Genomic DNA, 21947 nt, shown 5'->3' on the forward strand with positions numbered 1-21947 from the left:
TGTTTGAGATAAAAACCCGCAAGACTAAAAAGTGCGTAGCGCTGATACTTTTTATTTCCAGTTTTTTATTGTTGCGTTTTAGATGTAGCAAAGAGTATTAAAAACATGAGTGGAACCTCTGACGTAACAATGGACTTTTAGGGCTTTTCCTTCGTCCTGCGTCACGGTTCAGTGCATAGAAGTTTGATCAGCATTTTGTTGTAGTTCGCTTGTGTTCTATGCGTTATTTTTGCTTAAAAATGTAAACGGTTAAGCGTATAGCGCGCAAAACGATACGAAATTGTCATCGCATGTTTCCATCTCTGATGCAAAAGAAACAAACTTTAAAAAGATTGTTCACGATGGTATAATTATACCTCGTACTGAAACAGGTTTTGTCCAACAAGGAAGAGAAATTGTTTGTAAATATAAAGCAAGTTGGGTCAGAGCCTATTTGTCAGGTGCATAAAGTTTTCACCGATGAATTTTAGAATTCCGACCAAAAACAAGCATTTTTTTTATTTTCAATGGAAACCTGAACTATGGTTTAGCTACAAATCACTGAAAGCAGCAAAGGTAAGTGTATTTTTGACCATTTCATTTGAACTTTCATTGCCTGCCAGGCAATCTGATGAGCTCTAACAGAGCGAAAAAGTTCTACAACTTTCTATTTTTAGGTAATAATTTAATCATAAAATATGTCTAAGCTCTGCCACAATGCGACAACCGGACACCACAATTCACTTTATTTCATTATCCTGATGAAGGCGTCTTGTATAGGACGTCGAAACGTCGATTGTTTACAATAAAAACTGCTGGATGAGCAATACTTGGTCTCACTTTATTTCATGTTCCAAAAAAAAATATACAAATTCATCACAGTTCCAATGGGCTGATAGCCTTGAAAAAATTATTCTTGCAAAAAAGACAGCGTTAGAATTTGTGAAAACCACTTTAAACCAGCGGACATTGTTACAAGTTGGTATTTGCTTTTTTACCCAGTTTCAACTTATTGGTAATTTTAGTGCCAAATGGAGTTTAAATTTTTTTTTTCTTTATTTAATAGAAGCCAGGCGTAAACAGCTGAAGATTGGAAGTCTTCCAACACAAAATATGCCCCACAAAAGTATTAAAAATGAAAGTGTCAGGCAACCACCATCAGAAAGAAAAGTGACTCCTCAGTTGTGTTATAAAAACTTTTCAGCTTTTAAAAAGGCAAAAATCCCAAATGGTTGGGAAAAAAAAGTTTTTGAAGACAAAGTTTGTTTAGTCTTCAAAGATGACCATGATCAGCCCAAATATTTAGTTGCTGTGAATTCAGAATTTGCAGTAAATGCCAGTTATTATGGATGGGGAGGTAAAGCCAGTCACATAGAAAAGTTGTGTGTCAGGAGTGTAACCATGAGCCAACTTCTTGAAAGTATATCAGCATCAAATATTTGTCAAGGAAGCACAGGATTAGGTTCCGTCCCACATTACACCACCAAACAGGGAGACCCACTGAGTACGAACTTGATGCCCTGTGTGAAAATTATAGCAAACCGGTGAGGTTTAATATTCCCTTTTGTGTAAAACATTAAAACTTGCATTGTTTAAAATGTATTTTCCTGCAGTTCATCAGCTTGCTCCATTTTTATTACCGGTTCAACGCAGTGTTCCAACTGTTCATCCTTAGATATGAATAATAACCGTAACAATAACAGAAGACAGAAGTATCTGAAAAACACAACATTACAAAAAGTGCAATTAGGACATTGTTTGAAAGAAAGAGTGCAGAGCACATTAAGAGTAAAAACCAAGAGGTAACACTTTTTAAAAACAAGTTGATAGTTTACCACAGGTAGTTAACTATTTTATAGAATTTCTGAACTAGAAGAAGAGGTAAAGGCTTTTTTGCAACAAGACAAGGATTGTGTTGGTGTAGACCAGTGGTTCTCAAAGTATGGGTCGCGCAGGGTCAAAAAATGGGTCGCGCTATGGTGATTCAATTATGCCCAAACGAACTATTACTGCATTAAGTACCCAGCTAACAAGAAACGTTATTACAACATTCACAACGTTTTTTAAAAGTTGTCAAATGGTTATTAACCTATTTTTTTCCAAAGTAAATGTTGCACTAAGGTTCGATAGTATTACGTTACCCCTGAACGTATCTAAACATTATTAAAACGGTCAATAAAAATCGTCTTTAAAATAACGTTTGCTTGCGGTTGTAATGCGGCGTGTGAATAACGTTATTTGATATACGTAACGGTGTGAACGTTTTCATTACATTATTTTGCGACGTAATTAAAACGTTTTGATGTGACGTTTCCATGTCGTTACATTGATTGGTTTAGGAAACGTTTTCGAATTACCTCCCAAACCTTACGTTTTTGCAACTTCAAAAAGTGACGAAACAGAAACGTTTTTAATTAACGTTTTTACACGGTTTCGGATATTCGTTCTTATTACGCTGTTTGAGATACGATTCAAATCAAACGTTTTTATAACCTTAACACACAACAAAGTAAACACGTTCCAAGTAAACGTTTTTATATGGTTACAATAATTTGTTTTGGAAACGATATCAAAGTTACGAATGAAAGCCGACGTTTTTGTCACCTTACCACACAACGAAGTAAACACGTTCCGAATAAACGTTTTTATATGGTTACAATAATTTGTTTTGGAAACGATATCAAAGTTAGGAATGGATGTCAACGTTTTTGTCACCTTACCACACAACGAAGTAAACACGTTCCAAATAAACGTTTTTATATGGTTACAATAATTCGTTTTAGAAACGATATCAAAGTTAGGAATGAAAGCCAACGTTTTTGTCACCTTACCACACAACGAAGTAAACACGTTCCAAGTAAACGTTTTTATATGGTTACAATAATTTGTTTTGAAAACGATTTTAAAGTTACGAATGGATGTCAACGTTTTTGTCACCTTACCACACAACGAAGTAAACACGTTCCAAATAAACGTTTTATATGGTTACAATAATTTGTTTCGATGTGCGAATCGAAAGCGAGAAGCGTGCATCGTCATTTTTCGCAGGCATGACCGCCCACAACATAAAGCGCGTGGTCGCACCGGGGAACTACTGTTCGCTATAAAACAAAAACGGCTTACAATATTTTCAAACGGTCTTCACTGGCCAACTTCAAATTGCAGTCAGTAACAACGTGCAAAGTTTCAGTTCGTTTCAATTTACGAATCGAAAATGAGAAGCGTGCATCGTCATTTTTGCAGGCATTACCGCCCACACCATAAAGCGCGTGGTCGCACCGGGGAACTACTGTTCGCTATAAAACAAAAACGGCTTACAATATTTTCAAACGGTCTTCACTGGCCAACTTCAAATTGCAGTAATTAACAACGTGCAAAGTTTCAGTTCGTTTCAATTTACGAATCGAAAATGAGAAGCGTGCATCGTCATTTTTTGCAGGCATGACCGCCCACACCATAAAGCGCGTGGTCGCACCGGGGAACTACTGTTCGCTATAAAACAAAAACGGCTTACAATATTTTCAAACGGTCTTCACTGGCCAACTTCAAATTGCAGTCATTAACAACGTGCAAAGTTTCAGTTCGTTTCAATTTACGAATCGAAAATGAGAAGCGTGCATCGTCATTTTTTGCAGGCATGACCGCCCACACCATAAAGCGCGTGGTCGCACCGGGAAACTACTGTTCGCAATAAAACAAAAACGGCTTACAATATTTTCAAACGGTCTGCACTGGCCAACTTCAAATTGCAGTCATTAACAACGTGCAAAGTTTCAGTTCGTTTCAATTTACGAATCGAAAATGAGAAGCGTGCATCGTCATTTTTTGTCAAATCAAAAATGTAAAGCAAAAAAAAAGAGAAATGCCGGACCAAAGTTTATGGTCAAACTTTAAAGTTAGAATTCTTGCTTATGCAGGTAGGAAAAAGCTTTGGTAACAATGTGTTGTTAGTGTATAAATATAGAAATTTAGTGCTTCGTTGTGTTTATTTAGATGAGTTTGATACTGCCAAACACAAATGTGACAAAGCCGAAGTTACATCCCATCTTGAAAGTGGTGATGAACCAGCAATAAGACAGAAACAGAAACCAATACGCTATGTTTCTGCAAATTCAGAAGATGGTAATCCATTGTGAATAAGCAATTTATTACAATGTTTTAATGTTGTATTTCAACATTACTTATGTATTGCAGATGAACCAACACCAAAAAAGCACCGCAGAGATATTGCTCATATCGATGCTGCTCACTTTAGTGGTAAACTGATTTTTTTAAAAAGGCTTCTTTGTGTTTTTTTAGTAAAAGACTAGTTCTAAAAAGGATGGGATAACAAAAAAAAATCAATTCTTATATATGTCATTGCCAACCAAACAACTGCCTCTTGAAGTTACTTTGGTAAAACATAACTTATGGTTTGGTTTAGCTTAGCTTAAATCCAAATATTGTTCTTTCAAAAAGTTTGGTTTCAAATGCGATGTTTGTTATATGCCACAATATTCATTTATATTTTTCAGGACTTGGTATTAATGACCATGGTAATAAGTGGAATTGATGACTTGAAGGGTGGTGTAAAATCACTGTTAGGTATGTTTTCACAGTTTTGTACATTACATTTTGTCCTATTTTTAAAAGGTGGCATGTTTTATTTAGTTCAAATTGCCTCTTTAAAAGATTGCCAAACTGAGCTAACAAAAATGATGGCAAAAGCATTGATGCAAGTGCCAAAAGACGAGGATGACAACTTGTCTATCATTGAAAAACCAATGGAATCAATTGAGGAGCTTAATTCACTGGAAAATAGCCTCGGTGATAAGGAGTTTAGGAAATCATTGGTTGGTTTAATTTATTAGTGTGTTTTGATCTTTCATATTCAGTCAAGATTTTTGCGAACAATTGGAGGGTCCACAACTGGTGATGCAGTGAGGATAATATTGAAACGAATAGGCACATTGTGGTTGTGGTCCAAGTACAGCTACAAGGGCCGAATGGGGAAAATTGCAATTTGCAGATTAAGATTGTGCACCATGATACATGGTAATTGGGATTGGACAATTTAAAATCATATCTGCTTGTTTATATTGTGTACACTAGACATTTTTTTTAAATCGAGTTTTTGCAACTATAAATTAGGTGCAGTGCTAAAGACTGTGAAAGGGTCTACAACGAAGATAATTGAAAAAGAAATCAGTGAGTTTCTGAAACACGCTCCATATCAAAGAGGCGGGCCAAAATCTAAGGTACGGAAAAAGTTGTTTGTATTACACTATTTACTGTGTGGAGTCAAATCTGGTTAATTATAAAAAGATTAGCAAATTAGTAACTCGGAGGCAAGAATGTGTGGAGTAGTTCATGTGTGTATTTGTTTATTATTATGTGTCAAATCTACATTTCAGTTTTATTTTGTTTTTCAATTTAAACTAACATTTGATCACTGACTTAATTTATGATTTTTAACAGGTCCTAAGTGACACATCGACAGATAGTGGGACAATGCCCCTCTTCAGTGATGACTCTCAGATCCTGAGGATGAGCTTTAAGGGGTCACCAGTCGGTTTTACCATTTGAATTCGTTTTTGCTTGTAATAAAATAATTTAAAAAATAACACATGGTCCTATCTTTTAACCCCTAAAAAGGTTAGCAATAACGTTCTACTTGACGTAAACATCAAGAAAAAAGACCCCAGAAGTTTATGTCAAGATTACGTTATAAAACACGTTTACAGACGTCCGATCTCAAACTTAAAAAAAACGGTTGCTTTTTTGGTTATTGTTACGTTGACATCAACATTGTTTTGGACGTTAATAACGAGTAAAAAGGAGTCCACAAATTAACGTACACCCCAGCAGGCACCGCGACGTCGAAATGAAGTTAATATATGGTTCGGACCAGACGTCGTTTGCACCAAGATTTTTTGGTCGAAAATGCAACAACTTTTAGGAATTTCGACGTCTAACAACGACGTTGATTTGACGACTTTTACTAACGTTAAAATCCCGTTGATTCCTGACGTCTTTTTATTTTACATATTTAGGTCGAATATGCAACAAATTTTAGGAATTTTGACGTCTAACAATGACGCTGATTTGACGACTTTTACTAACGTTAAAAACCCGTTGATTCCTGACGTCTTTTCATTTTGATTCCTGACGGCAACAAATTTTAGGAATTTTGACGTCTAACAATGACGTTGGTTTGACGAGTTTTGTTGACGTAATATTCGCGCCTATTACTGACGTCTTTTTTGTTGTATATTTACGTCGAAACTGCAACAAATTTCCTTCCACTTTGACGTCTAACAACGACCCTAACGTTTTATCCTCCAATTACCTGCACAATACACAAAAGTTAAACCGAATAAAGAATTTATTACAAGAAAAACTACCAAAAATCACAACAAGAAATTGTAGTTGTCCGGGGACGTTCGGGATTTTCCATGTTTGAGATAATTCCCAACTGTATGAATCAGCGTTGCTTGTTGCTTCTCGTACGAACTCTTTCTCTCTGTGTACAAAAAATCATTAATTAAAAATATGTTGCATTGGAAAAAGTACATTTCTCTTGTAGGCTACTCGTACAAACTCCATTTGCCATACATTTAGAAATACAATTTCAACATAATTAATTACTTCTACAAGAAGAATCGTATCAGACCATGTACATGTGTATTCTACTTGCAACATTTAAACCAACTTTCTCGAATCACATGAGGAAAACACGGTTAGACTTTAAAACAATAGACCACTTTTGGTAAGGACTAAGGATCCTCTTTTTTACCTTGCACAACTTGGAAGAGATGAGTTGAGCCAATGCGAGCTTGTAATAAATCCCTTTCAATAGTCCCACGTTCATTGTTGACATGAAACATTACATGTTTACTTTGATTCTTCTTTGTCGTCAGATACTGAAAAACTCGAAGAATCCTATAAAGCCTGACAGCCTGCAATATGCAGCTCATGCTTGTCTTTTCGTCTCACTGCTAAACTTGCGTAGATTCGACCAAAATGACGAACATGCCCTTTGCGCTTATTGGATCCCGTGGTCACATGACCCTTGCGCGGGAGAACAAAACTAAAAAGGCGCGTAAGCATTAGCGCAAAATCGAATTTATTAAAACTGACATCAAAGTGACTAACAGCGGGAGTTCGAACGCCCAGTCCGATAACGTGCCATTGTTTGGATCCCATGGGAGAGCGATATCACGAGACTTATGAAACTGCAGGCATATGAGCCTGATCGACGAAAGAAGCGCCGGTATTGTTTTGGGTACCATTACAATCTTCTTCAAGAATTAATTTGACTAAAATAAAACGTCAATGACTATGTTTTTCAATCACGCTTTAATATTATACATCGATATTTTTTTGTCAAATCAACGTATGAAAACTGGTAACATGTAGTAAGAGTTATTTAAAAATTGTGTGCTTTCTTCTTTTCTTCATATGTGGATATAATTGAAACTTTTTAGTTGAAACGTAGTTATACATGCTTTAAATGACGATGACAAGTACACACGAAAAGTTCAACATAAAATCTTTTAAAATATGCTATTAGATTGATGTTCAAAATGGTTTAAATTTCGACGTTAAAATGTGGTTACGGGTTTTGTTGAGTAACTGCCATTTCGTTCGCGACATTTAATCTACTTTGTTTTAACGTGCCCTGACACATATAATTTCAACGTGAAAAGAAAGGCGTTGAAATTGAATCCAAATTACGACAAAGTTGCGAAGATACTAAATTACGACGTCGAATTTTTACGACAAAATCAACGTTTCTTTAACGTGTCTAATTTTTCAAAAAATCGACGTTTATTAATGGTTTTGACGATTTAGTTTTACTTTGGTTTGGTTTTTGGTCAGATTTCAACGTTGAAATGTGGTCGATTAATAAACCAACAAAAGTAGTTTCATCAACGACGTGTAGGCGACTTTATTTCAACGTCGACAAATGCACATAATTTCAACGTGAAAAGAAAGACGTTGAAATTGAATCCAAATTACGACAAAGTTGCGAAGATACTAAATTACGACGTCGAATAAACGTGAAAAATTCAACGTTATTTAAACGTGCCTAATATGCCACTAAATTGACGTCGAATACCGGTTGTTTTGGGACCTTTAAAATTTTCACCAATTTTCGACCTTAATTTGACGTCATTTTGATGTCCTATTTTTTCACAATGGTCGATTTTTGTCAGAAAGACGTCGATATGGAATTTCGACGTGAAAATGACGTTTATACTACGCCCGGTGCCCGGTGGGACATAACATTTCAAAATAACGTTTTGAAAACGGCTTATCAAAAACGTAAAAAGGAGGTTGCTTTTTTTGGTTGTTGTAACGTTGACATCAACGTTGTTTTGGACGTTAATAACGAGAAAAAAGGAGTCCACAAATTCACGTACACATAACATTTCATGAATACGTAAATGTAACTTTACGGAACCCCAAAAATAACGTTATATGACCGTCTAATTGTTAGCTGGGTAAACACAAACGAATTAACTTAATGTAATAGTAAAGTCACCACACTCGACCACGTTGTACAGTAAAATGAACCAACCATTACCACATACAGACCACATAGGACAGGGGTGGCCAACCGGTCAAAGACAAAGAGCCACTTTATTCACTATGTTACCACAAAGAGCCACATTTTTTAATTGGGTTACCACAAAGAGCCATATTATACTCACACACACAATTTCGCTCGTACAGACCACGATCCTGTCATTTTCAACAATAAATGGTTTGCACTGTCTTGCACATCTCTCTCAATTCAACGAATTGCATAAACAAAGACGTGCGATGAGATTCATGTCTGGTTTGGTACTAAAATATATTTTTTCTGCCATTTTGAAGGTTAAGTAACTTTTGAAGGTAAAATAAAAATTGTTTGCTCGAAAGGTCGTCCCTGATGAGAAACTTTGCGGTATTTTCATGTAACGCGCATGCGTCCCAAGCTCAGGCGTCGAGTTTTACAAAAATGCAAGGTGCGGAAACTAAGTTCAATGCGACGTCACTAATGCATTCAACACCAACAATCGCTCCATTCAGACCCAAGACCAGGAGACAAACTGCCCATAAAATTTAACGTTGGTCAAGCCGAAACACCACGGAATAAAACATTATTTATTTTGGAACACGGTGTTATAAATATTGCTGCTTCTTTGAGTCTCATTCGCACTGTACGCAATAATGAGCAATCATTCATTGTTTAACAATTGAATATTTGTCGTCATAATCAGGCCATTTGCCAGGTTCAAGGCAAGGTTTGTGGCCATACCGATAGTAAGTTTGTTCAAAAGCAAAATTGTAATAGGTTTACTAGTTTGTACCAGATCGCCACAAACAAACCAAAATTAACGGTGGTTCCAAACTTCGACAACGACGTAAGAGCCGCATAAAACCAGGCAAAGAGCCGCATGCGGCTCGCGGGCCTCGGGTTGGCCACCCCTGACATAGGACAATAGCCTTCCAACTTTACTGTTACGCACATGGCGATTGTAACGTCATAGCACTGGAAATAATAGGACAAGTTAATCATGCGAAACTAAACTTGGAGATATAACAGTAAGCGTTTAAGCATGAGTAATAGGAAACGTATTTAGATTTGGGATTCACTTCTATCAATGATCATGGTGCTGCAAAGCCACAATGTGTGTTGTGTTATGTAGTGTTGGCGAATCGAACTCGTTAAACCTGCAGCCATTTTGATATGGGCAGACTCCTATGAAGCGATGGCGTGGCCTCGAAATTGCGTCTCGTTAATACATTTTTTGTGTTTAAGGCTTGGGTCGTGAGATGTTCATAAAACTCCGATTTGGGTCGCGGTCAAAAAAGTTTAAGAACCACTGGTGTAGACAATGACATGTCTAATGATTTTCAAATGATAGTAGAAAGTGGTATGACATTTTTTAATCGTGTCACAGCTGACCAAACATTTTAGGCATTTTATACACATTTTGTAGCAACTCAAGCAGGTGAGGTTGATGATTTCCACAAAATCTTTTGGGAGGAACAAATCAAACTGAACAAGAAAAATGCAAGTGGTGAACGATATCACCCAGAAATTATAAAGTGAGAATATTTGTAACATATGGGCAAAGCTTTGTAATCAGGTTTTGTTTGAGTTTGGCAAGTAAAAGCAAAGCTGCATACAATGAACTTCGCAGCAGTGGTATTCTTCGTTTACCAAGTGCCAGGACTTTGAATGACTACAGGTTAATAGGCAACATGACATAAGCACATAGAAAATATAATTTGCTATCCAATATTGCTACAGACATGTTTATCCAACTTCACCCGGAATACAACAACATGTTATTAATGATCTTAAAGAAAAATGTCAGTTACTTCAACCACACCAACGCTTTTTAACAGTTTCTGTAGATGAAATGAAAGGTATTTATTCTGAAATCTCTAAATTTTTATTTTTTTTTAACTATTGTTTATCTTTGTATGTTAGTGAAAGAATCAATTGTGTACGATGCAAATTCAGATTCCATGATTGGATTTGTAGATTTAGGTTCTTGTCGCGGTCAAAACGAAGTTGCTGCAACCCATGCATTGCAGTTTTATGCCCGATCAATCCTATTCAATTTTTCCAGGCCTGTTACTTTTTTTGCCACAAACAAACTTCAGGCATGGCAGCTTACCAGTATTGTTTGGGAGGTAATTGAATGTTTAGTTAGCTGTGGATTTGAGGTACTTGCGTTGATTGCTGATGGTGCATCGTGCAACAGAAAAATGTTTGCCAACTTAAATAATCTAAATCTGGAAATTCCTTACAAATGTTGCAATTTGTACAGCCAAGATGTTCCACTTTTTCTTATTTGTGATCCACCACATCTTTTGAAAACAACATGTAATAATATCAGGTCCAGCTCTGCAACTGGAACCAAAATGTTAAAGTTTAAAGACCACTTCATTCTGTGGGAGCACTTTCAAAAAGTGCCATATCTATTCAAGTCCAATGAATTGCGCTCATGCAAGTTAGGAGAGGCACACTTTTCTTTCAAAAGTTTTGCTAAATTGGGGTGTGTTATGCAGCACAGTTGCTTTCCAATTCTGTTTCCCAACTAATGAAGAGTCGTGGTGGTTCTGAGATGTCAGCAAGTGCTTGGTTTGCTGCATTGATGAACAGGTGGTTCGATTTGATGAACACAAGATTAAATTATGGATACAATTAAGATCTAAAACCTTTCAACAAAAATAATGACCCCCGCCTAGATTGGCTGATGAACACTTTCTTGTCAAGTTTAGATGAGTGGAAGACCAATGCCGAGAGCAATAATTTAAGGGAGCAAGCCATGAAATTTTTGTCATGGCAAACATACACAGGGTTGGTTGCTACAACAAAAGGAATGGTGGAAATGGTGCGGTATCTTTTGCAGGTGAGTCCAGAAGGAAGCTATGTCAAAAAGAATCAACAAGGATCCACTTGAAGCTTACTTTGGTGCAATGAGGCAAATTGGGCGACGTTCAGAAATGCCAGATTTAAATGAATACTCTCAGTTTGAAAACATTATTGTAGGACAAGAGTATTTGAAATCAGTTAAAGGATCTAATGTGAAGCGATGCATTCACTGGAAGGATGGTCCTGTTTCACACAGTCCTTCGCAAAAAAGAAAAAAAATCCAAGCTCCTCAGCAGATCACCTTTGGTAAACCTCAACAATAGTCAGTTGTTTACCATGTCAGAACCGTTACACATTAAAAAAATATCTAACCTGTATTAAAAAATACAAATTATGCAGGTAACATGGATGGTAAAATTATTCAGGTGACTACATTGCTGCTTGTTTGGAAACATTGTAAATATCAAAAAAGATCATATTATCAATAGTGCTCTAGAAAAAATGTCACAGCTTTTGTACAAAAATGAGCAACATATTTTTCATAAACATACATACAATGGAAATGTAAAAGATAAAATCTTTAAAAAAATTATTTCATTTTGTTTCGCAAACTAACATTTTGATCAAAATTTAAATGTAGTGTGAAATTTAACTTTTTGATAACAACGGATTTTTATGTATTGTTGACAAATTTTCACAATAATCTCATAAAGACCAGAATTGTCAAGTAAAGTGGGAAACAGTTGTTTTAAAATATCCACATCAATTGATTTAAAAACATTCAACAAGACATCTTCAAAACCACTATGTTTGCGAAAGTTACATTCCAAATACAACAACATGTCTGTTAATTTTTTATTTGGAACAACTAGTTGACCATACTTTTCATTATTTTTTGCCAAAATTAGAGAATCTTCATCTAATGAAGAAAAATCCCCTTTCAAACTTTGCAAAATAAACTGTTTGCTAGTGGAAAGTGTTTTTTTAGAAAGTCTTTGCAAAATATAACCACCTATATATTCAACAATATGCTTATCATCTTTAGACAAGTCAACTGAGGATGACAAATCATCATTTTGGGGGGTTGATGACATATAACAATCAAACATTTTTTTACAGTATGAAAGTGCACAATTTTTGTCAATTTTAAACAGGGATGGTATCAAATGTAGACCATCTTTTGAAACAGACAATCTCCTGAAGGGTGTAAATTAAATACTTTTAGAAAATATAACATAGCACTGCCAGATAACTCTTCCTCTTTTCCTCCAATTTGAGACCACCAAGATTGTATTTTTGCCTCATTCACATCACTTTTTGAATCTGGGTGTAAACAAATTTACATAAAATATCTACCATGGTCTATTATTACACCTATAAATGTATAACAAGCCTGTCAAACCTACCATGAACTGCTTTCTTGTGAAAAATCAAACCACTAATTGTCCTGTACGTTCGATTGAACGCATCACATCTAAAAAAGGATTTTTTCATTGTTTTCGTCAAGGTTAAGCAGTTGCAAAACAAACTTACTGATAACTTTTTTGTTCTTTGTCTTCTTCGTCTAATAAAATTTCGACCCATGTTTCAGTCATTTTATAGCGATATTTTTCTAGTTCTTACTGATTTTCAGAAAAACAAGAAAAGCATGTCAACGCATTGTGTTTAAAAACTATATCTACCCCGAGAAGATCAATTATCGCGCTTATTATTAACTTGTAGTCTGCTATCTTACTAATACAAAATCAGCGAAAAACGTGCAAACCTTCTATGCACTGAAGCGGAACGTCGTACGAAATTAAAATCAGCTTAACAATGCAAATAGTCACGTGACTCGCCCGAGTTTCATCTCATGGTTTATAATCTCTTTGGATGTAGTGATTGTTTGCAGAAGTGAAGAGCTAAAAACTGTCATTATTTACATATCGTTATGTTGTAAACTTGACGCTTAACGGTTTGTGTTTTTTGTTTAGGTGTTTAATATTTTTATTTCAAAGGAAAAATCGTGATTCGCCTGATAATTCTATTGGGTGATATTTGATAAGTGACATATGCAGAAACGAATATTAAAATACAAACCAACTGTATACAAGTGCTGCCAAGGAATTTTGTTTACCTGTAAACATGCAACAACATCCTTGCAAAGAGCCGAAGCAACGATCTTACAGATGTAACTGGTGTGCTAAAAGTTTCAGACGTAAATTTAACCTCAAATGTCACATGATAATTCACACTAGAGAAAAACCACACTGATGTAATGTTTGTGAAAAAGAGTATCTTGGGAATCTGAAATTACACATGCTTACACACACAAAAGAAAAGCCCCATCGATGTGATGTTTGTGAGAAAATATTTAGCTTTCATGGAAATTTGAAAACACACATGCTTACACACACAAGAGAAAAGCCCCATCGATGTAATGTTTGTGAGAAAGGACTTAGTCTTAAAGGAAATCTAAAAACACATATGCTTACACACACTAAAGAAAAGTCTCATCGATGTGATGTTTGCGAGAAAAGATTTGGCCAATGTTCAAACCTAAAAACACACATGCTTACGCATGCTAGCGTAAAGTCCCATCGATGTGATGTTTGTGAGAAAACGTTTAGTCAGAGTGGAAGTTTGAAGAGGCCCAAGTTGACTCACACTAAAGCATCATCGTTGTGAAGTATGTGAAACAAATGTTTGGTCTTCACGAATATTTGAAAAGACACATGCTACCTCACACAAAAGGAAAACCACATCAGTGTTGTGAGAAAAGATTTGGGACAAGAAAAGATCTAAAAGGCACATGACGAAACTGAAAAACCTCATCGATGTCACATTTGTGAGAATCAATTTAGCTAGCGTGGACATTTAAAAAAATACATACTGACTCACACGAGAAGTAGAAACTTTTTAAACATACGTCATTCGGACTAAAGCTGCAGTATTATTTACTTTTCTGTTGTAGTTTGTCTGCGTGCTTTTGCACGATTTTAAGACTTACACCAGAAATTTGTGTCGTCATTGTTCCGGCAGAGCACACGATATAAAATAAATGTCTGGGTTGCCATACCGCCCTTATTTTGAAGGGCAATAAAAACGTATTGTTCTTGTTTTTGACTTTCGTCTTTGTTTTGTCTTATTTTCAACAATTACCAACTTCATAATTTTTAAAGCTGGAAATAAAGGCCCATATTAGACGAAAAAAGCGACATGTTTATTTTTGAAATGATTCGGCAAGTGCTCATGCCATCATCAGTGATATGATTTTTTCATTGATCATTTTTCTCTGATATCCAGTGTGGCGTGTGGCGTGTGCCGAGATTTTGTGATTTTATAAAAACAACTATGGAATAAAATGTGTGATATGTCATGGCACGTATAAATGCAAAAAAAATTTCAAAACGTCTCTTTCTTTAGCGATTGTTGTGATAATGCTGAATGGCTGAAAGTGGTATAGCAAAATAAACGTCGTTTTGGGCAAGGTGCCAAAGCTTGTAGGCATTTTTCTGCGCATTAAAAATCAGTTCAACAATTTTGTATGCACAACCAAACTTGTTTCCACTGTTCTACAGCGTCAAACCCTTGATGGCTTCGTTTAAGACCAGCTGAGCCCTATGTTCCGTTTCCTATGTTTTATATGTAAAATTTGCGTTGTGACAAAAAAAATGCAGCATGAAAGAAACGAATAAAGGTTTGGCTGTAAAGTGTACGAATGCGTTAACTTACTGTGGCTATTTAAGTCACACTTCGGACTCGAGAACTCATTTATCTGCTTTTAGATTAGACCTTCACTAAGTCAAAAAGTGTTTTGGCTGTTTGTGACGCCCTACTTAATTGGTTCGGTTCCAACTCCAACTGTTTGTTTGTGAGACAGTGCGGTTATATATCGCTAATAAGTTTCGTAGCGATATACACGTTATGCTAGACTACAAACACATTTAAATCAGTTCGTTTACGAAAGGGCAAAAATTGGCTTTATGGGAAAGCAAATCCTAATTCATAAACGCCTATGCTTCGTTGCGCCACCTATCGAACAATTTTGAACCAGGGGCCAACCAGATTCCAGTGTTAGTAGCTCTACCAAAGCTGAAGGGCAAATTAGCGAAAAAAGACCAGCAGCGCACTATTCCTTATTACACAATGCGTCACCGCCTTTTTGCATCTGTTAGTTTTTTTGCATTTAACCGGCGCTTATATTGCCACCTCTCTTGCAGTTAGTTAGCTTTGGTCGCTGTTACAGACTTTCTCTGTTGTTTTTTCTCTCCATTGTATGGTTTTGCGGCTGTCACTTGTGTATTATTTTACCGTTTTAACTTTTATGTTTTATCGTTTCATTTTTAGAGCGAAAGTGACGGTGCCTAAATAGACGTAATTAATATTTCTGTTTCATGAATAACGAAACACACTGACGCTGATCGTCTGCCACTCTTGTTGAGTACATTTCGTAAGTTTGTGTTTTTTGAACCATGTTTTGAAAACCATGCGGACTTCTTGAAATTGGTCTGCAGGTGACACAGCACGACCAATTAGGTTGCCATGTTTAATCACATTACTACCTTGAGACAAGCTGTTTCTGAGTGCGAGAGTGTGGTTCAGAAAATATGTACATTAAAATTCCAATTTACACGATTGTACAATAGTTATATTCAGAATCAGTCAAACCTATATTTCAATGGAATTTTTTAAGTGCAATTCTAATTCACTCCGAAATGTTTAAAGACTAATTGTTGTTTTAGCCGCGCCAGGCGATAGATGCATACCGCAACTCGGATCGCCACGTTTGATCACGTGACGTTATTTAACAAACGCACTAAATTTATTTGAAGACAAAATGTGAAGTTTTATTAAATGTTCAGCTGGCAATGTTTTGTGGCTTGTGTGCAATAAATGACGAATGTACTTAATGTTACCAACGCTTAGTTATAATGAGTTCGTTTAGGTTAGAAGGCGCAATTGTGTCACCAGGGTTTATTTAACCGTGCAAAATCAACTTAACTCATCTATAACAGCTAAATAGCGCTATAATTGACTGCACAAAATGGTTAGGAAATGATTATTAAGCATAGTAAGTCGTGAATTATAACGACCATCAGAGGCGGTAGAGACGCGGTAATAGGATGGTGCTTTTTTCTGTAGCGCCTGAGAGATATGGAAATATTTTTGTTAACGAATAATCTGTATAGTGGTAAAATGCCACCACTTAGCTGTAATAACACAACATGGTATATCCCAAACACTGGTAGTTTTCACTTATGCGGTCAAACTATAGGTATTTAACTGTCCTGATCATGGTTTTAGAGCAGCGGTTCCCAACCTGTGGGTCGCGGCGATGCTCGGTACCGAGTATTTGGGTGCTGGTTCGGCTCGGCCCACCCCTAGTTCCCAACTCTTTTTAGGCCATGGACCCCTAGCCCCAACAAAATAAACTCATTGACCACTTTATTGTTGAGAAAAATACAGTCATTGTTAATTTAGAGCCTTCTAGTTTTATCCTTGGGGTCACGCAACTTGGCTAATATTATCAAGGGGTCACGGCACAAGAAAGGTTAGGAACCGCTGTTGTAGAGCATTGTTTATCACATAAGGTGAGCATCAAACGTAGACCGGATTAAATTTAACGTGGCTACTGTTTCAAAGAGACGAGATTGGTTAATTTTTGATGTTTTGATAAATTAATTTGATCGGTTGCAAAAATGATTTCATTTATTTAACGACAAGTTTCGCATTTTGAAAAGGTTTGCCAAAACGGCATATCCGACCAGAAATGTCGGGTTTTGGTGTGTAATAAATACCTTTAAGCGCCGTAATTCTTAGGGTTGCAGTTTACCTTGTATCTAATGTGTCACTGGTGTTTTGTACACGCAAATAACTCGTCATTAAGCTAATATGGGAAGCCCTGTCAAGCATGATGGAATAAAGTGACGCGTTGCTATGAACGTTAGTGATGTCAAATTGCCTGTTGACGTAGATCTGTCATCCATAATGTTTGCAACTAACTCTACGCCTCATGTTTATACTTGGCCCATGTCTGTATCTTTTAACACTTTATATGATGTTTTACTGCATTAATTGTCACATTTATGTGAAAGGGTAAAATATCCAAAGTTTACCAAAACCTCAAACTGCTCGGTTCAATGCAGGGTTTAGATGTATCACAGGCAACCGCCGTGTGCCATTTTTGTCGAGACAATATTTTGCACACAACACGCAATTTTCGTAACATTCATCAGTAACGCAGTTCAATTAGTAGCAATAAATCTCCGACAAGGAGTCGTTAAATCAAGTTGTGGTTTGAAATTAAACCTTTTTTTAGGAGCGCCACACGACTGTTATGTACCTTAGCTCAGCCAATCAGGTTGTCACGTTTGATCACGTGACTTAATTCGACACGCTTGATTTGACGTTTTGCTTCATATTTACTTATTTCTGTGAAGATAATGTCGCTGAATTAATTATCACCCACGTCCCAAAAAAGGTGAAGTGCGACAAGCACAATGGTTTACAGCCAATTCATTCACCAGTGCAATATATTAAGTCTTCCACCAAGTATGAACAAGCAGCACAATAAAAGTGGAGACTTTCTCCGAGGCTACAAAAGTGAAGTTTACTTATATCATGTGTAAGTCGTAGCCATTAGTTGGCTCTCTATCATAACTTCTGTAAGTTTACATTATTATTTTTCTGTGGAAATTGTCTTAAGGTCCAGTCACACAGCCATCCCCAGGCCATATTACTGCACACTGTACAGGGTTCACACGTGTGTGCTTGCTGTGTATTTTCCAACGCTTGCGGATGAACAGTTAGTTGTTCGCATGCCAGCGGAGAAGACCTTGTACTCATTTCAACCCAAAAGGTTTATACGAGTACACAGATGCCGAGACGTTTTGTCCGTACATTTTCGGCGTATCACTGTACCGGGTTCACATGTGTGCGCTTCCTGTGTATTTTCCAGCGCTTGCGGATGAATAGTTGTTCGCATCCCAGCGGGAGAACGACGGGCGGAAGAAGGTCTTGTTCTCATAACAAACAATGAACTACTCGGTTCAATAGAGGGTAAAGACGTATTACGACCGTTTCTTTGTGGCAAACCTTAAAATGCTGACGCCTTTCAACTGAGACGAAGTGAAAACCTGAAACTATAAGCTTTGTATGTGATTCCATTTCAGTTATTGATTTCTGATCAAACCATATCTTTTATAACAACGCACCACGTGCGAACTACTGATACACAGCGCCACCACGTAACCACTCTTCATGGCGCAGTAGGTGAATGTTATATTACCACAGCTTGACCAACCAGATCGCCACGTTTGATCACGTGAAGTGACTTGACAAATGCGCCATGTATGACTGAATACGAATTGTTAAGTTTTATTAAATGTTTAGTTTGCAAAAGCTTTACCAACACTTCAAACTGCTCGGTTCAATACAGGATTAAGGTTTGTTACGACCGTTTCTTTGTAGAAAACATTAATCTGTTGACGACTTATTACAAGCACGACTTTATGAGCATAAAGTAAGCTTTATAAGCAATTCTATCGTATCTCCGAACCTGCAATAATCGTCAAATTCTAAGCGCTAATTTACAAAACATAAAGAACCTTTGGTTGTTTTTCAATTAATACAAACGTACAGTTTGTGACGCAAATGGGCGTCCGTCAATCGATTTCGGGAAACAACCTGGATGACACCGGTGTGTAAGATTAGAAGATGAAAGGCAGTGCTACGTATCACCTGTCGTTTCTGTTTTAGTGGCTATAAATATTTTGCGAAATTTCGGTTTATTCAGATTGCAAGTGGGTTTAGTTAAGTTCGCAGTGTAGCTTAGTAGATTTTTAGTCCAACTGAATTGTGTCCAACATAAACATATTCATACTGAGATCATCCCGAGCGTCGATGCAGACCAGCAATCACGACATACACATCGATAAATCATACTACGCCACGGCTGATCGCAGTATGAATATGTTTCCCACGAAAGAAGTCTTTCCGGGACTCGCGCTCTACCAACTGAGCTGAGCTGAGCTGAGCTACACAGGCTCAGTGCAGAAACTGGCACATCGCCTTTAATAGGCCTGGCGCACTATGACAATTGTGTATAGTTTTATTAATATCAGATTTCTAAATAGGTTTCGTTTTCTGATCGCTTGATATATTTAGTTGATCGCAACATCGAGTGGATAAATCAGGCATAATCAGACGTTTCAGACGTTTCGGTCGTTTTGCATTGTTTAATATAAAAACACCGCTTTACTTTTAAATAACAGAAAACAAAACGCAACTTAAAAGATTTTTTTTTCCTTTCTCCCAACGTAAAGCTCCCTCCCCGCCCCAACAAGTGGCGACCGACTTAAAAAAAAACGTTTATGGTTAAATCGGTAAATTGAAATTTTGTTAAACATAAGGGATTTAAATAAGTTGAAAAGTTACGCGGGCTGTGTTACATTTGTATTAATGCCAAATTTAATTTCAACATAGTTATCAACAATTTTTTTTAATCGCAGTATGTATATGTCTACATTTCAAGCAACAAATGTTTCCGCGGTAATATGCTTCGAAAAGAGGTTTTATTGTAGACGAATTTATTTAAGGAGTCCAATTTTTGGTGCCAGATTGTGTAAGCTTGCACGTTGTTACACGTTACGAGCCCAAACAGTGCGGTTTATATTTAAAGATTATTACTGTCAAAGAGATAAAAAGCGCAGTTTTCTTGAAAATATCATTACAGACAACAGATATAATGTTAACCTTTAGTCCCCACACTAGTCTCGAACATGTCCGAAAATTTCCGGACGTTTGGTAACCCTAGTGTACAATCAATTTCTATCTTTATAGTTCGTCATGTTAGAAATGTCTTTATTTGTTTTTTGTTTTGCCAATTGAAATAGTTGTTAATTTTAATTAAATAATAAATTTAGAGTCAGTTTCAATTGAGTTTCCATGCATTGGGTTTAGTGTTATCGAACAGGTTGGATGGATTTTAATTTAGTTTCGAGATTGTACGCATTCCAGCGTTGTCAGATCTCTGTTTATTTTTTTAAAGTAATTAGATCTCGTAGATTTTCAATGTAAACCTTTATTTTGGTTTCGAAATCGAGAAGTTTTTTTTAAAGAAATTTATCAACTACCTTACATTTTTTCAATTTTTTGAAAGTCCAAATGGTATAATTTGTTTATTTAATATGCGTGGGCATAGGCGCCGAGTAGGCAGTGGCGGGGTGGCGCCGCCACCTTGCGTTTTCGAAGCACAGTGGCGGCCACCGTGGAAATTTTGGTTAGTTTGATAGCAGTATCGTACAAAACATCGTAAAATGTGCAGAAAATCAGGCACGATTTTGCATTTAAACAAGTGTGCTGGCGTAAAGCAATAAAACGTGCCTTAAAACTGCAACCCGTTTGGAATAGCGCCTTGTTTATGACATCAAACACACAATTGTTTGGCAGTGAATGGTTGGTCATTATTGTGTACAATGCGAATGTGTTGTAATGAATAGTTATCTCAGTTGGTACAAAGCAGCAAGACGTGACAAAACGTTTTTTAAAACGCTGCCAAACCAATGATAAACTCTACAGTCAGCAACGTGTTTCAAAATAATATTATTTTAAACATTCCCTTATTAATGATTTTGACGAACGTTGCATTTTATTGAAACTTTGTTAGGCTTTAAGTTTGAGCTGTTGTGGTTGCACGCATTAGTGACGTCACATGGAGTGACGTCATATTTTACGTCCGCTACCTTGCATTTTTGTAAAACTCGGCGCATATGTGCGTGGGAGTCGGTTTACTGTTCTAGCGATAAATATTTTTTTTGTAAAAATAATATTGACAATTGGAATTTTGTCGATAAATGGGAGTTTTCTAGGTGCGAAAGTATAGCAAAGTGTTTTGCATGTCTTTAAAATGGAGACCAGTTTTCACGTGTATCGATGGATCTTGAGTTAAAGTTTAGTTCGTCGTGTAAAGTTTTGAAAATGGGAAATAATTTGATTTTGTTCTGATTTATTTCCGGTCCTATTGCATGACAATACAAATCGATTAGTTTAAAGGTTTCCAGTATTGACTGTTTGTTTAAAATTGAAAACGTTGAATCGTCGGCATATTGTTGGATTTTGGTTTAAATTTTTCCAATTTTAAATCCATTTATATTATTATTATTTACCACACTAATTAGGGCTTGGCACACGGCCACTGGTCTTTTGATATCTATTTTTTCAGTTGTGGTACCATTTACGTTGATTTTACTGGTAATATTTTTGTACTTTACCCATGATCTAGTACAGTGCTCTTCAACCTTTTTTCCCGTAGTGTACCTTTTACAATTTTTAAGCAACTTTGTATACCCTACGGATAGCTATGTTTAATTGTGCACAGAAAGTAACAGTCAACCAATAGCTACTTCTGGTCGCGTGAATTATTGTTCTACAAGGCCAGGAGTAGACAACCTGTGGCCGTGAACGTGTAAACTGAAATATTTGGATTTGCAAAACTTGTTTAAAGGGGCTGGAAAAAATATTAACAGCCCAGAAGCCGCATGTTTAAGACTTTTTGTAAGTCTATTATAGATAAACAATGCGAAAACAGGCATCATTAGCGTCACAATTTAGATGGTGACGCCATAAA

At 36.5% G+C, this 21947-nt stretch overlaps 1 protein-coding gene and 2 long non-coding RNA genes across 4 annotated transcripts; 1 reads left to right on the plus strand and 2 right to left on the minus strand.

Moving 5' to 3' along the window:
* The first annotated feature begins 3906 nt into the window (after positions 1-3906).
* Positions 3907-5582, plus strand: LOC145220587 (uncharacterized). 2 transcript variants are annotated; one of them, XM_080087795.1, is made up of 7 exons: positions 3907-4101; positions 4174-4236; positions 4494-4563; positions 4630-4811; positions 4854-5013; positions 5110-5216; positions 5437-5582. In XM_080087795.1, the coding sequence occupies exons 1-7, from the start codon at positions 4078-4080 to the stop codon at positions 5542-5544; spliced, it is 714 nt and encodes a 237-aa protein (XP_079943921.1). In that variant the 5' UTR covers positions 3907-4077; the 3' UTR covers positions 5545-5582. The 2 variants fall into 2 exon arrangements, with proteins under 2 accessions (XP_079943921.1, XP_079943922.1); XM_080087796.1 differs by having other exon boundaries at positions 4651-4811.
* A 743-nt stretch (positions 5583-6325) lies between these two features.
* Positions 6326-7058, minus strand: LOC145220592 (uncharacterized). The gene is made up of 2 exons (XR_013858223.1): positions 6755-7058; positions 6326-6481 (listed from the first exon to the last, which is right to left on the minus strand). It is a non-coding gene; the product is annotated as an uncharacterized LOC145220592 (long non-coding RNA).
* A 5361-nt stretch (positions 7059-12419) lies between these two features.
* On the minus strand, positions 12420-19401 carry LOC145220607 (uncharacterized). The gene is made up of 2 exons (XR_013858236.1): positions 12745-19401; positions 12420-12661 (listed from the first exon to the last, which is right to left on the minus strand). It is a non-coding gene; the product is annotated as an uncharacterized LOC145220607 (long non-coding RNA).
* Positions 19402-21947: the final 2546 nt, after the last annotated feature.

The sequence above is a fragment of the Phallusia mammillata genome, chromosome 3, assembly GCF_965637545.1.
Source record: "Phallusia mammillata chromosome 3, kaPhaMamm4.hap1.1, whole genome shotgun sequence".
Taxonomy (NCBI): Eukaryota; Metazoa; Chordata; class Ascidiacea; order Phlebobranchia; family Ascidiidae; genus Phallusia; species Phallusia mammillata.

Excerpts from the sequence above, each read along its gene's own strand:
- LOC145220587 (XM_080087795.1), top strand. The coding sequence starts at position 4,078 with ATGTTTCTGCAAATTCAGAAGATG. Across the intron at positions 4,812-4,853 it reads AGGAGTTTAGGAAATCATTG|TCAAGATTTTTGCGAACAAT; the intron begins GTTGGTTTAATT and ends TTTCATATTCAG. Across the intron at positions 5,014-5,109 it reads ATTGTGCACCATGATACATG|GTGCAGTGCTAAAGACTGTG; the intron begins GTAATTGGGATT and ends ACTATAAATTAG.